This window comes from Sturnira hondurensis, unplaced genomic scaffold, assembly GCF_014824575.4.
Source record: "Sturnira hondurensis isolate 20B ecotype Veracruz unplaced genomic scaffold, ASM1482457v3 Scaffold0015509, whole genome shotgun sequence".
NCBI lineage: Eukaryota > Metazoa > Chordata > Mammalia > Chiroptera > Phyllostomidae > Sturnira > Sturnira hondurensis.
In genome coordinates this window covers 6,736,027-6,748,959 of record NW_028088140.1, presented here as the reverse complement: position 1 = coordinate 6,748,959, position 12,933 = coordinate 6,736,027, and the positions used below count along the sequence as shown (strand labels likewise).

General features: G+C 49.1%; 1 protein-coding gene across 1 annotated transcript in view; it reads right to left on the bottom strand.

Annotated features, from left to right (window-relative positions):
* Positions 1–12,933, bottom strand: part of PLXNC1 (plexin C1) — a 151,913-nt gene that overhangs the window by 13,961 nt on the left and 125,019 nt on the right. The window contains exons 22-23 of the mRNA XM_037064685.1: positions 9,193–9,370; positions 7,861–7,964 (exon numbers count right to left, since the gene is read on the bottom strand). Coding sequence (XP_036920580.1) covers positions 7,861–7,964; positions 9,193–9,370 — 282 coding nt within the window. The remainder of the gene's footprint in view (positions 1–7,860; positions 7,965–9,192; positions 9,371–12,933) is intronic.

The following is a 12,933-nucleotide window of genomic DNA, read 5'->3' as shown; positions in this document are numbered from 1 at the left end:
CCAGTAAGGGTTGGAGGAGCGAGGGGTGACTGCTAATGAGGTCAAGGCTTCTTCTCAGGGTGATGAAGATGTTCTGACAGTAGACCGCGGTGATGAATGCACAGCTCAGTAAGTACACCAAAAACCACTGAATTGTATACTTTAAAAAGGTGATCTTTTATGTATATAAACTATTTCTCAATAGAACTGTTAAAAAAGGGCCACAGATTTAAAATGTACACGTTTGACAAATAAATGCTTTTACTACCTTGACACACTATTGCAATGCCTGTGTGGAGCCTCTTTTAGAGATAAAGACAAGAGTTCTCACCTGAGGCCTTTGGGACCAGGGAAGCCAGAGCCAGAAGGCCTTCCAGTGTAGCCCTCCCCACCCTGCCCAGGGAAGCTGGACGCTAAGATGTAGAGGCAGGCCTCCATCCTTGGGAGAAGCAAACTGCACTGAGGTGCTGCTCCCCCAAAAGAAGAGGCAGATCACGGGTACAGAAATCCTCACCTTTATTCTGGGATTGTGCTTGTTCCCACCACCCTAAAGCTCTAAGGCTGTTCTTATTTCTAATACTAATTTGGATCTGCCTTCCCCAGTTTGCAAAAAAAGTAGAAACTCAGATTTCTCTTCTGGGCTGCTGTGCATTGGCTATCAGTACGTACAAACCTCCTTAGCAAGCACAAAGGATTAAGGCCTAAGCCCTTTCGGGCTGCACCCACAGAGGAAGGAACAGAGTGGGAGCCAGCCCTGAGAGGCCCCAGAGCACAGCTGTCCTGCCAGCTGTGGCCAGCCAGCTGCTGAATTCGGGCCACAGGCCTCCAACTACTTGCTGGTGTTCATGACATCTTGTGGGGAGGGGTCTAGGCGGGGGGGGGGGGGGGGGGGGGGCGGGGGGCCCTCCCCCCCCCTTANGGGGGGGGAGGGCTGTGACCCTCAGCCCTCTGTAAAGTGTCTTGAGTGAGGCTCTGACTTTTATTGAGCTCTTCCTCTCCTCTCCCCTTGAGCCATTCATTGCTTTTCTGGCTGACTTTTCAATTTTCCTCCATATTTGATGCAATTGAACACTGTGCAGGCTCCCCCTTAGCAACCCTCCAACTCTGGGTTTTATGAGAATGTTAGAACATAGTTACAAAATTCTTCCCCACAAAGAGCTGGATATGATCTGCTTCTAAGCCAACAAATATCTTTTTATAAAAGGAAGCTGTGATTCATTCTGGGTAATTGTCAAAGAATGAATCCCAAATGGATCCCGTTGAGTGTTGGGCCAATATTGTTACTGTGGGATGCTTTGTTTGCCAAAAGCGAGCACCCGTACTCTATAATCACAAACGCCACGGATGGGCCCTCTGATAAGGAGCACTGCCAAAGTTCAAACGTCTCTCCCAGAGCTGGCACCGACCCACGGCTGGGGCTGTGCGCAGGCACTGAGAGCTCACAGGCGCGGCTTGTCCCAGGGAAATTTTACTTTGAAATTATCTTCCGAGAGCAAGTGTAAAAGCATTTCATTAGCAGATGAGTTGTGTGTTTCTGAGCATGGATATGTGTGAGTGTATTTCCAACGTTCTCAGCTGCTGTAGGTGTGCAGCATTTCCCCCGTGTGATACTTCAACCTCACTGCACGGACACAAAACTAGTGTGTTTACAGATGTTTGGGGGGTGGGGTGGGCTTCATTTTGTATTTCGCACAAGTCAGTTGCTACCAAGTTAAAGACAGAAACGTCTTTTTGAAGAGTGTCACAGAATCCAAAGTGTTAAAAATATAATGCTGTTTGTTCTACCCGAGGTGCTCCAAATGTGCTCCTAAAAGTGACTCATCAATCCTCCTGTGCTCCTGTGAGGCAGGGAGCATCCTCTGGGCGCCCACTTGAGGAATGAAAACCAAATTAAATCAAAGAAAGATTAATGTCACTGGGTGGATCGAAGGCAGGAATACTCCTCGGGCCCAGAGCAGAACTGGTCCACACGGCAATTTCAAATTAAATTCCTCCCAGTCTTGCAGAGCTCCAGAATGTGACGTCACAACAAGGCCACACGCCTTCAGCGGCGGCTGACCGTGCTGGACCGCTGCGGAGATGGACGTGCACTTTCCCACCATCGAATTGGGAGAAATGGACACCCGTCGACAACTGAAGTCTTGAAATAAGCAGAAGCTACACATCGTCCGAACCATTTGAAGTGAAGGTGAGATTTCTTTGTGCTAAAATACTAACTTTATGGCATAAGTTGAAGATCATTCCATAAAAATGGATTTCTAGCACTATAAGGTTGGACTTATATTTAATATTATGAAACTGTCACTTTTATAGGTAAATATGGTCAAATATTGATGATTTCATCAATTTAGCCTAAAAGGAAAGCTGGAATTTCAGCCTAAAATTTTATGAAAAATAGTCATATTTAATTATGAATATAGACTGAGATATTTTTTCCTTAAAAGATACGAAAACACAATAATCAACATAAATCCCTGTGTGGAAGCCCTTGCTGGTATCTCTCATTCTGAAAACGGTTATTATGTAAAAACAGTTCTTCTCTACTAGCATTGTCCCGGCGGCCACTCGGCGACACCACTCACGCCATCGTCCTCCTTGGCTCTTCTGGCTGACACCCCGAGGCCGAAGGCAGATGAAATGGGAATCCTTCTCAGGGCCAGCAGGATGACCTTGCTCAGTTCTTCAGTGATGGGGGGTCGAGCTCTTCAGAGCATTCTCAACAGACACATCGAATCACACGCACAGCCCTGGACAGCCAGGCTGAGCTCTAAAGGATTCTTGAAGACACTGAAATTGCTTCCTTCTTGTGCACTTGGACTCAGGTCTGGGCCCATCAGCAAACTCCATGAGGACTGAGAGGGAGAGCCCTCAGCCCGTCCTCTGGGAGGCAGTCTGGCCTCCAGCGGTGAGTGTGAAATTGGGAAGCTAAGTGCACCCCATGTTCTTTTTGGGCTGGGGGTGTCAGCTCTTGGACGCCTGAAAGAGGCCTCCCTTTTGATGACGGTAACTAGCATCATCTTCAAGGAGTGATGTTAAAGTAGGATTAGAAATAAGGAAGTATTTTGATAAACTCACAGACATGGGAGCCATCATAAGATCTGAAGAGAAATTACCCTTTTGAATTTGACATCAGAGAAGGTAACTACCAAGATTTATCCTAAATTGGCCCCAGCCCTGTAGCCAGGCTGCCTCAGAGGCTGGGAGCATGGGCTGCGAGCCTGGTTCTGAGCAAAGGTATCCCTCTGGCCCTGATGCAATGCCTTTTTTATCTGCTTCTGGCCTTGGGACATCAGTGAGGAGAGCTATGTGACCTCGGACAAATTTCTTAGCCTCCCTGTGCCTTAGGGTGGGAAGACGAGGGCATCTACCTCAGCGGGCTACAAAGAGGACTGAAGGAGTCACTGTCTGTCACAGCACCTAGAACAGTGCTCGGTATACAAGCACTCCACACATTTGTTAAATCAGCATCTGAAGTCCTTCATTCTGTAGGAAATCTTTAGAGATGGTGCAATGCCTTCATTCTAGTGTCACACACGACACACCTGTACGGAAGGACCACTTACTTTACTCAGCAGGCCCTTGGGGACATTCCTATGGGCTCTAAGTGTCCTTTGAGTGACAGCTTTGACATTAGCACTGACCACTTCACTGGTCATAAGGCACACTCTTCAACAACACAACGGTTAGATGCCCCTCAAAACTTCACAGCTCAGAGTGAGAATCTGTAGAGAACACTTCCTGCCAGATCCAACACCTGCCCTACATACACACTTAACACCACCCCACAGCAGGCTGTGGGTGCAATAACTTGGCACAGTAAAAGGTCACAGGGGGTGGCGGGGGTGAGGGCAAGAAAGGCCTGGACCCTGAAAAACCACCCTCTAGCCCCAACACATCCTCACAGTCCCAGAACACAGCGCGTTCCCCTCACAGCCAACACGCGCACCACAATAGCCAGTCACAGAAGCACGCGGGAGGACTTAATTATAGGGAGACAGATGCCTCTGGTTTAATGTGTTTAAAGACGCCGGCTTTACTCCACTGTCTGCACCGAACAGAATGAGACCAGAGCAGAAAGCCGCCCTCCTCTGTGTTCATCTGATGGAAACTGGTTGTGAGCATGAATTGGGCTCACGCATGTGACCGATGCTGGGCACGGGCTGCTGTGTTATCATCGTGGAAAGCTACCGTGCCAATGCCCAGGGTTGGCAAGGGTGCTGCCATCCTGTAGGTGACAGGGCATTGCCAGCAGTTCAGAGCTCTGGAGGCCACCTGCACCTGGCCCATGAGATGCTATATTTTTGCTGTGCTCCCAGATTCCCTGTAGAAACCTGCTCTTCAAATGTATGGACAGTAACGCATCCAAAGCAGACCAGCTCCACTCTATGCGCCCCAAGGACCGAGCGAGGAGACAAGGACAGGCTCACACTCCACAGCAGAGACTGTGTTTGGATACTAGGAGGAACTGGCCTGTCACTAAAGATTAACTTTTAAAACCTCACTAATTAGGGCTAATTGGAGGAAGATGATGCTGAATCACTTAAAATTCTTGAGTTAGACCCCATTTTTCAATAAAATACAGTTTTTTTCTGCTTTCAAGCACTTATAGTAACTCAAACTAGGGCACTTGAGTAAATGAATATGAGTGATACTTAGCATCTTGTCTCTTCGGAGGGAGATGCAAGCACTCAGGAGGAAATTGTTCTCTAACGAGAGAGCGAAAGCACGTTTCAGCCTGGCCCTGTCAAACACTCCCGATGTGGAAACTGCCGGGGTGCCACCGAACCAGGTATGGATTTAGGTGGCGAGAGTGGTGGCTGCTTTCTTCTGAGCAGTGTTTGGAAAACAGGGTATTCGAGATGGTCCAGGCATAGGACTCACGGGGCCCAGTGACCTCCCCATTTCCTTCAAGCTCCCTGTTGGTTTTGGTTTTGTTTTTGTTTTTCCCTTATAGCTTAGCTTTGTAAACATAAGGAGAATCCTTTAAACCCTTGCATCTTAGTCTTGTCATTTATTACCACCGTGTGGTAATGCTAGGGTATGATGCCAATAAATCATTTGGATGGGAAGTGACTACAGGCTGGATTAATTTCATTATCATCCCCCAACAGAGGTGTCTAGCACGGCGGACGTCTCCAGCACACACTGATGTTCTCTCTCTCTCAACAGCCTTCCCTGCCTTGCAGACGGCTGTGGTGGGCCCTTGTTTTCCCTGCCGGGGTTGCTTGCCCTGTCTCCCCTTAACGGAGGTGATGGTCACTCCACCTTCCTTTGGGGCCCGCCCCGTGCCACAGAGTTGCCAGGGGACACTGAGAAACCTGACCAGGGTGCCCAGCTCTCCCCACACAGCTGAGCATGGCAAGCACCTGAGCCGAAAGCACCAAAGGAGGGCTGTGCTCCTTCCAAACTTGCTGACACAGTTGGCTACCCAGACATGAGCAGAGGAGGAAATGGCTGGGGGTCTGCAACCTGAACTTCAAACTGATGCCACAATAAGCTCCTCTCTAAGCACTTCCACCTGCTCTAATGTCCGTCTCTCCACTAGATTCCTTAGAGCACAGGTGGAAAGCACAAGGCCCGCAGGCCGAATCTGGCCCTCCACCTTGTTTTATCTGGCCGGCACCTTGTTTCTACCGGGTGGCAGAGCCAAGCTCTTGCTTAACTGTTAGAGTAGTTATGTTTATACAGTCCTAAAATTACATTTGGCCCTTTGAAGGCAACCTTGAGGCTGAGGTGGCCCCCAGTAAAAATGAGTTTGACACCCTGCCTTAGAATATTGCTTTTCCCAGTGTGGCCCAGCAACAGGAATACTACTGAACTTTCAGAAAGTTCCCTGAGGGGGAGTTATAATCTCCAAAGCTAAGAACAACAGCTCCCGGCAAGATGATTCCGAGGTTGAAAGTCTGAACTGCCGGAGGGTGAGCACCAGAGCAAGCTGTTAATCCACAGCCTTCTTTGTGAGGAGCCTCCAGCAAAGGCTGCAGGGGCAGCGCCCGCCCAGCTGCCACCCACAGCAGCTGTTTCCGAACTGGGTGAGAAGCCCACTCAGCTGAGCCTAAGGCTGAGGTGCTCCTTCCTCCTGGCTGAGGGGGTGCCTGGCAGGGGCCAACGGCCTTTCTGGTGCAGACGTCTCCCTGGGGCTTGACAGCCATGAAACAGGGGGTGCCACCGACCCTCCAAGTGACCTGGAAGCTGCTCCTCCTGTCTTCTCCGTCTCTGGAAGAACGCCTGCACCTATGTATCTGCCCTGCCATCCCTGAGTGCCACCCTGACCTGTCCCTCACCTGGGCTCTCTCCCACCCACGTGGCTTGTGGTGTCCAACTCCCACCCATCCCTGAACCCCTCCACCTGCATCTATCTCCCGAGCCACAGTGCCCTTTCTGGTCAGCACCACCCCTCCCCTGCAGTTCTCCTAATGACAGCGTCTAAAGGGTCTCCCCATTGTCAGGTTTGCATCCCTTCCATCTGCGCCCTCCACGCAGCCACAGTCACCTCTGAAACACAAATCTCCCCTGCTTAAGATTCCCCAGTGGCTCCCCACTATTCTCGAGATAAAATCTGAGCCCCTGAAGGAGCTGACCAGGCCTGCATGATCTGCACCCCCTCTTCTGCCCTCTGCCCCCACTTCTCTGGCTTCCTCCTTGAGGAGTTGCAGTGTGTACTGGCGAAGCCACAGGTCGTGGGGCCCAGCTTCCTGGATCAAAATCTTCACTCTGTCAGCTACTGTTAGTAAACTTCCTTGAGCCGCACTGTACCCATCTATAAAGAGGGTTAATAACAGTGCCAATTCATAGAACTGCTAGTAGATGGAATGAGCCGAGATAAGGAGAAATGCTAAGGTCAGCGTGCAGCCCAGAGTGAGGGCTCCAGAAAGCTGACTATTATTATCCCAATGCCACCCCTGCCCCACTCAAATTTTAGCTGAAGTATTTTTGTGGAAAACCACATGTTCTCCCACCTCTGCCGGGTGTGCTGGCACCCCACCTCATCCTGGTTAAGCTTAGGTCTTGGCTTAGTCATAGCTTCCTCCAGGAAGCCTCCCCAGATTCTCTGAGCCATAGCACTATTCCTCTGTAAGGTGTTGCCTCATTACTCATCTCCTCTTCCCTTCTCCATCAGCTCCCCTGGGCTGTAGGATTTGTGAGGGCAGGGCCTAGGCTCTCTTCTCTTCATAAGCATCCCCAGCTCTTAGCACATAGTAGGTATTTGACAAAGATTTGGATAATATTCCCGAATGACTACCATTATCCCAGGGTGTCCAGGAACATTCCCTGCCTCCTGTCTCACTCTCTTAAGGGTTCTCAGATCTCTGAGTGGCCACCTGCACTCCTCGCCCACACCGCCACTCACCCAGCATGTGGGTCAGGGGCCAAAGGAGGTAGGGCTGAATATCACAAACAGGAAATGTAGAACCTCTTCAGAAAAAAGGACCCTACTGAAAGGTGTGGTCTGCCGTGAACACGGGACAGTGGTAAGCCCTAAGACTCTTACAGGCTTTACTCAGCATCAAGCTAAATGATAACTCTTCTCAGGCTTTGCTGAGAAATGTGTTTTGAGAGGCCAGAGAATCTTGTCATGGGGAATTAATTTCTCATCTAAACTGCAGGATGGAGAGCAATGGGCGCACATGAAAATCAAAGCTTTTGGAGAGAGGAACCCGGAGGAACCAGCAGACCATGAGAGACAGTAATCCACAGGCTCTTCCAAACGAGCAACTAAGGGGAACTTCTGCCCCAGAGAAAGGCAACCTGCAAACTGTTCTAGAAAATGGCTGGGAGTCCTGGAATTTTTTAAAAAAATTTACAAGGTACCAGGATGACCTCGTCCAGTTAGGATTGGGGCTGAGGGATGGGACGTTGGGGGCTAAGCCTCATTCTTACCTCGTAGTGGCCGATGGTGTTAAGCTTGGTTATCCCGTCTTCGAGAATCACAGAGGAGCTGTCAATATCCAGGAGTTCCTTCTGCCGTGTGCCCGCCTGAAGCTCTGGAGAAAAAAAGAGCATTTCAGTTGTTTTAAAATTGCAATGAGAAATTTTAAATGCTACCCTGTCACTTTTGCAAATATCACTCATAAATAGATTAGATGTAAATGGAGTGGTAAATATTTGTTGGAACATTTAGCAACCTATCAGCCAGGCCAGCAGCCTGAGTTTTGTTTTGTTTCTGTTTTATGGTCAGGGTTATGAGAGGCAGGCTTAGGACTGGAGCTGCCCCTTTGACTTTGCATCTAACCGGTGAGCTAAATTGGTCTGCAAGTGCCCAACAGTCCATCTGAAGAAAGCAAACAAAAGAGGGCGGAGGAGAGAGGTGCCATAGCAGTTCGGCCTTCTTAAAGCTACACATTTATAGGGTTTCATTCAAATTTGCCAGACCCTACCCTCAGGCTTCTCTCAGTGGCCTTTTAAGCAAGAGGTCTGACCAGGAGGGTGGGGTGGGATGATTTTAATTGCCTGCTCAGTGGAGGCTACAACTGTACATGAAGGGAGATGAACCTCATTGTGCTGTCTGTCACTGATGGGAGTCCCCTCTCCTCCCTGTCCCATTATCTGCTACAAAATCCCATGACGCTCTCCTGCGAGGGCTGTGTGCAGACCAACTTTAAATGTTGATGAACATTTGAGTGAAGTGGAGCCGTGTTAGTTGGCTCACACATATGCTCTCCTTTGCAGTATACCAATAGTGCCCGAAAATGAATTCCGAGCAGATGCCGCTTCATGTTCGGGGAGGGTGGAGGATATACTTAATGCAGGATGAGATTAGCAGAGAGGAGGATGACCTTTCTAGCTTGTTGGCCTTAGCACCGAGAGGCTAAGCCACCCACTAATGACACACTGAGTATCACAACAAACAAATCCAAGGCCAATGTGAAACACAACACACACAGAGGGCACGGATTTACACCTCTTTTTACTTCCTGATGCAAGGTGAATCCTTCGGTCTCGGGGTTTGAAATCTCACTATGACTTACAAACATAGTATTAAGAAAACCAGTGTTTTTGAAGAATTATGCTTCCTAGGAAGAATCATGATGCTCTCTGCAGAGCAGTGCAGTCTCTCGGCCCCTAGCCGTGTCCTCTGGGAGTGACAGGCCAGATGAGCGTCCCTGGATGGAAGTTTCTGCACTGGGGGTGGCGGAGGGGGGTGGGGAGGGAGGTGGGTAGCAAGGGTGCTCCTCTGTGGACTGGGACAAAACAGCTCGGGCAGTGCCTTACCAAGACAAATTTCATTCAGCTGAAGTCCATAAGGAGAGCCATTTTTGCTGAGGAATGCTTGGAAAATCTTTTCTTTGGCTTGGCCTATAGTATCACAATCAAGAACATTGACTGAAATATTTCGACAGACATCTGCACTGTCGTTTTCTGGGATTTTTTCAAAGATGACGTTTAATGCCTGCAAGAATATAAACAGGTTTCCAAGTCTATTAGATAATTGCAATCTGAAAGGTGTTCATAAAAGACACAGACCTTGGTGAGTCCCACTAATACAGGCATTAGCAAACTGCATTGCATTACACTACTTTAATCTTTTTGCCATAATCCATTCTCTTCAGGGATAATGGAAAGAAAAACAGAAAGTCAAAACTCTCATTACAGAACTAGCATTGAATAAATATATCTGAGAGTAAAATATATACACTCATAAATTTTCTAAAAATGGGGATTTCTAATTTCATCCTAAAAAAAAAATCTCCCCAAACTTGGAAAGGTTCCACAGTAAGTGAGGGCAGACTGGTGATTATCCTTTTGGTTAATAGAACCACAGAGTCCCACAGTGAAGTTCCAGGGGACGGGAAAGGTTACAGGGTCTGTGTATTGATTGGGCAGAAGAGGCTACTCTTTTTAATAGGCATTTTTAATATGCAGCATTAATTATGGTAATATTCATCTCCCCCTCCGCTTTCAACATCTTCCCTCAGACGGTTTCGCGAGCCCTCATTAAAACACAGAGATCCCCACCCTGTACTATTATCCCCACATTAATTACTTTACATTTTGGGGCCATTACTTAACGTTTTGTCAGTTAACATCTCCCAGCGCAGCCAGGCCCAGAAATCAGGCGGATGGGGGAAGTGCGGCCTTCATGAATGTGTGAAAACACTGAACTAGGGAACATTTCAAAACGAATTTAAGAGCAATTTCAGACTTCCTTTGTCTAAGTACAGGTGGCCACATCTAAAACAACCACGTTGACGTTTATGGGTCCTTGGGGGAACTGAGGCACGGATGCGCTACGAGTATTTTGTGATTAGCACAGCACCTGGGTACCGTGTGAAAGGCACGATTACTTAGTGTTTTTGAGCCTGGCTGTGATGAGGGAATGCAAAGTGATTACTGAAAATGTTAAAAAATTTGAAAACACAAATAATGTGAAGAATGGGGATCCTCAGGGGTAACGACTGTAAAGTGCTCACAACAACAGTACCTGCCTTCTAGCACGTCAAAGGCCTGACACGGGACGGGCTGCCGGGAAGGGCCAGATGATAACAACAGCAATGTCATTAATTCACACAGCTTATAGTAATTATTATTACTGTCAGTACTGACATTAGGAAACAGAGACGGAGCTGGATGGAGCAGAGGGGACTCGGGCGTGCTGAGCATCTGTCTAGGAAGGAGGACGCTGCCAGCAAACATAATGGGCAGAAGGACGGCCCTCTGGTCAGACTCCGGGTTCAGTTCCACCCCACCCCTAACCAGCTGGGTCACCTCTCTGTTACTTAGCTTTCTCGCCTGCAAAGTGGGAATAATAGTGGGAACTGCCTCCCAGCGTTCCTGTGATGACAACCTGAATTAGCCAGGAGACACTGGGAAAAGCGTCTGGCTCCTGAGTGCTCGGAAGGATACGATTTACGGATCAGTGACACAGGAAGGGCTTTGAACTCTGGAGGGGTTCTCAGGGGTGTGTCTTCTCTTTACTGCCTTCAAATCTTGCCCCTACAATCCTGTTTCCAATGACGCAAGAGAACACCTGGGTCTGGTCCTAACCAAATGATTAAAACTCTGAATCAGCCCTGGTGTAGCTCAGAGGATTGAGCACAGGCCAGAGAACCAAACAATCGTGAAACAATCGCAGTTCGATTCCCAGTCAGGGCACACGCCTGGGTTGCAGGCCAGTTCCCAGCAGGGGACGCATGAGAGGCAACCATACATTGATGTTTCTCTCCCTCTCTCCTTCCCTTCCCCTCTAAAGATAAATTTTAAAAAACTCTTTAAAAAGCTCTGAATCAGTGGAACCTGAACTCTGAGGTTCAGCTTTGCTCTCAGTCTGGCCTGTGAGTTTCCTCCCGGCACGAACACGGCTGCCCCCGTGTCTGCTCTCGAGCACATTTGTGTTTGAGCCGGTCCCCCACGTCCCCGCCATCCAGGAAGGTATGCAGACTGCTCACAAAGCCTGAAATGCTGGACCAGCGAGAAGGCAGGGAACTCTGGGCAAGAGGGGCAGCTAGCTTCTGGGCGGCCTGTCTGAAAGAAACCAAGGCCACGGTGAAGCCTCATGCCAAAGTCTGCTCTCTTGCCTCCTTCCTTAGTAGCATTTACTGAGACCTCTGGGGCCAGACAACAGGCCAAACGCATTTCAAGACATGCTTTTTAAAATCTTCTCAATATCCTCGGGAAGATGGTTGCATAATTATCACCCCCATTTTAGAGTGAGGAACCTGAGGCACTGAGGGGCCAAGCACCTTGTGCCAGAAACACAGCTCCTAAGTGGCGGAGCCGGGGGCCATGAAGTAGTCCGTGACGGGTCCCTCCTCCTCCCTGCCTGGTCCTGGCCTCACACTTTCTGGTCCCACCTGCAGACGCCCAGGCCCCCTGTCTTACATGAGGCTGTAAGTGAAGTCCTAAGCTAGATCCCAGCAGAGAAGAGGCTTGGGAGAGGATGGGAAGGTAAACAAGAGCCCTGCCCACTCAGGCCTGAGCAGACTTGCCCGTGTCCCCAGCAGCCCTCCACCGGGCGGTCTCCTCACCGGGGCGACTTGGTTGAACTGCCTCACGGGGCTTTGGCTGTGGACGAATACAGAGCACCTGCCATCAGGGCCCCAGCAGCCTCCTGCTTGCTTAGCAGTTTCATAGGTGTTTGGGAAATAGCACCGTGTGGCTGCCTGAAGGGCACCATTGTTGTCAACAAAAGCACGTCTTTACGGGAAATAAATATTCTTCTTAAAAACATAACCAAAGGAAAAGAAAATCTTAACTGGCTGTAAAATAATGTAAATCTGCCGCTGCCTCCACAGCCAGGTGGGAGGGAAGAAGGTAAAATGACATTTTATGGAGTCCACAGGGAATTCTGAGAGTAAATTCATGATTTACAAGCTGATTTGTATTCATTTTTCACGCTGTTAACACTTACCGCTCAGCAGCGGTTCCCTAAAGCACAACGTAGCCGCCCGCAAAGTGGGCCCTCAATCCGCACCACCCGCCCCTGGGCCTCGGTTCCTGTCGCCGACACTTCGGCTCCCCTTCAAGACCCAGGTAACCAGAGTCTGCCCTGTGCCCTCCTTCCTGGCACGGACTGGGAGTAGGAGAGACCTTAAGACAGTCCTTGTTCTCAGAGAATTGTCTAATTCACACTTTATTTGATGTATAAACAAATTCAGCCATGAGGTGCGGTCCTATCACCCTCAGGAAGTGTCCCACAGAGAATCCGAGGAGGGAGGTCAAGAGGGCTGGGCACCCTAAGTGTAGACATCACCTGCCTCGCCTGCGCCTTCCCAGCCGTGGGAGCAGGGGCCGGACATCTAGCATCTCCGACTATAATTCTTACTGTTTCTATCTCAACAGAGCGACAGGATTACTGATTAAGAACACGTAATAATAGCAACTTAAAGAGTGCTTCTTGTGTGCCGAGTGCGGTTGTAAATGATGTGTGTTTTATATGTAAATTAATCTCAGAAACAAAGTTATGGCATCGCCTATCATTATTCTCCGTTTACAGGTGAGAAACTGAGGCACAGA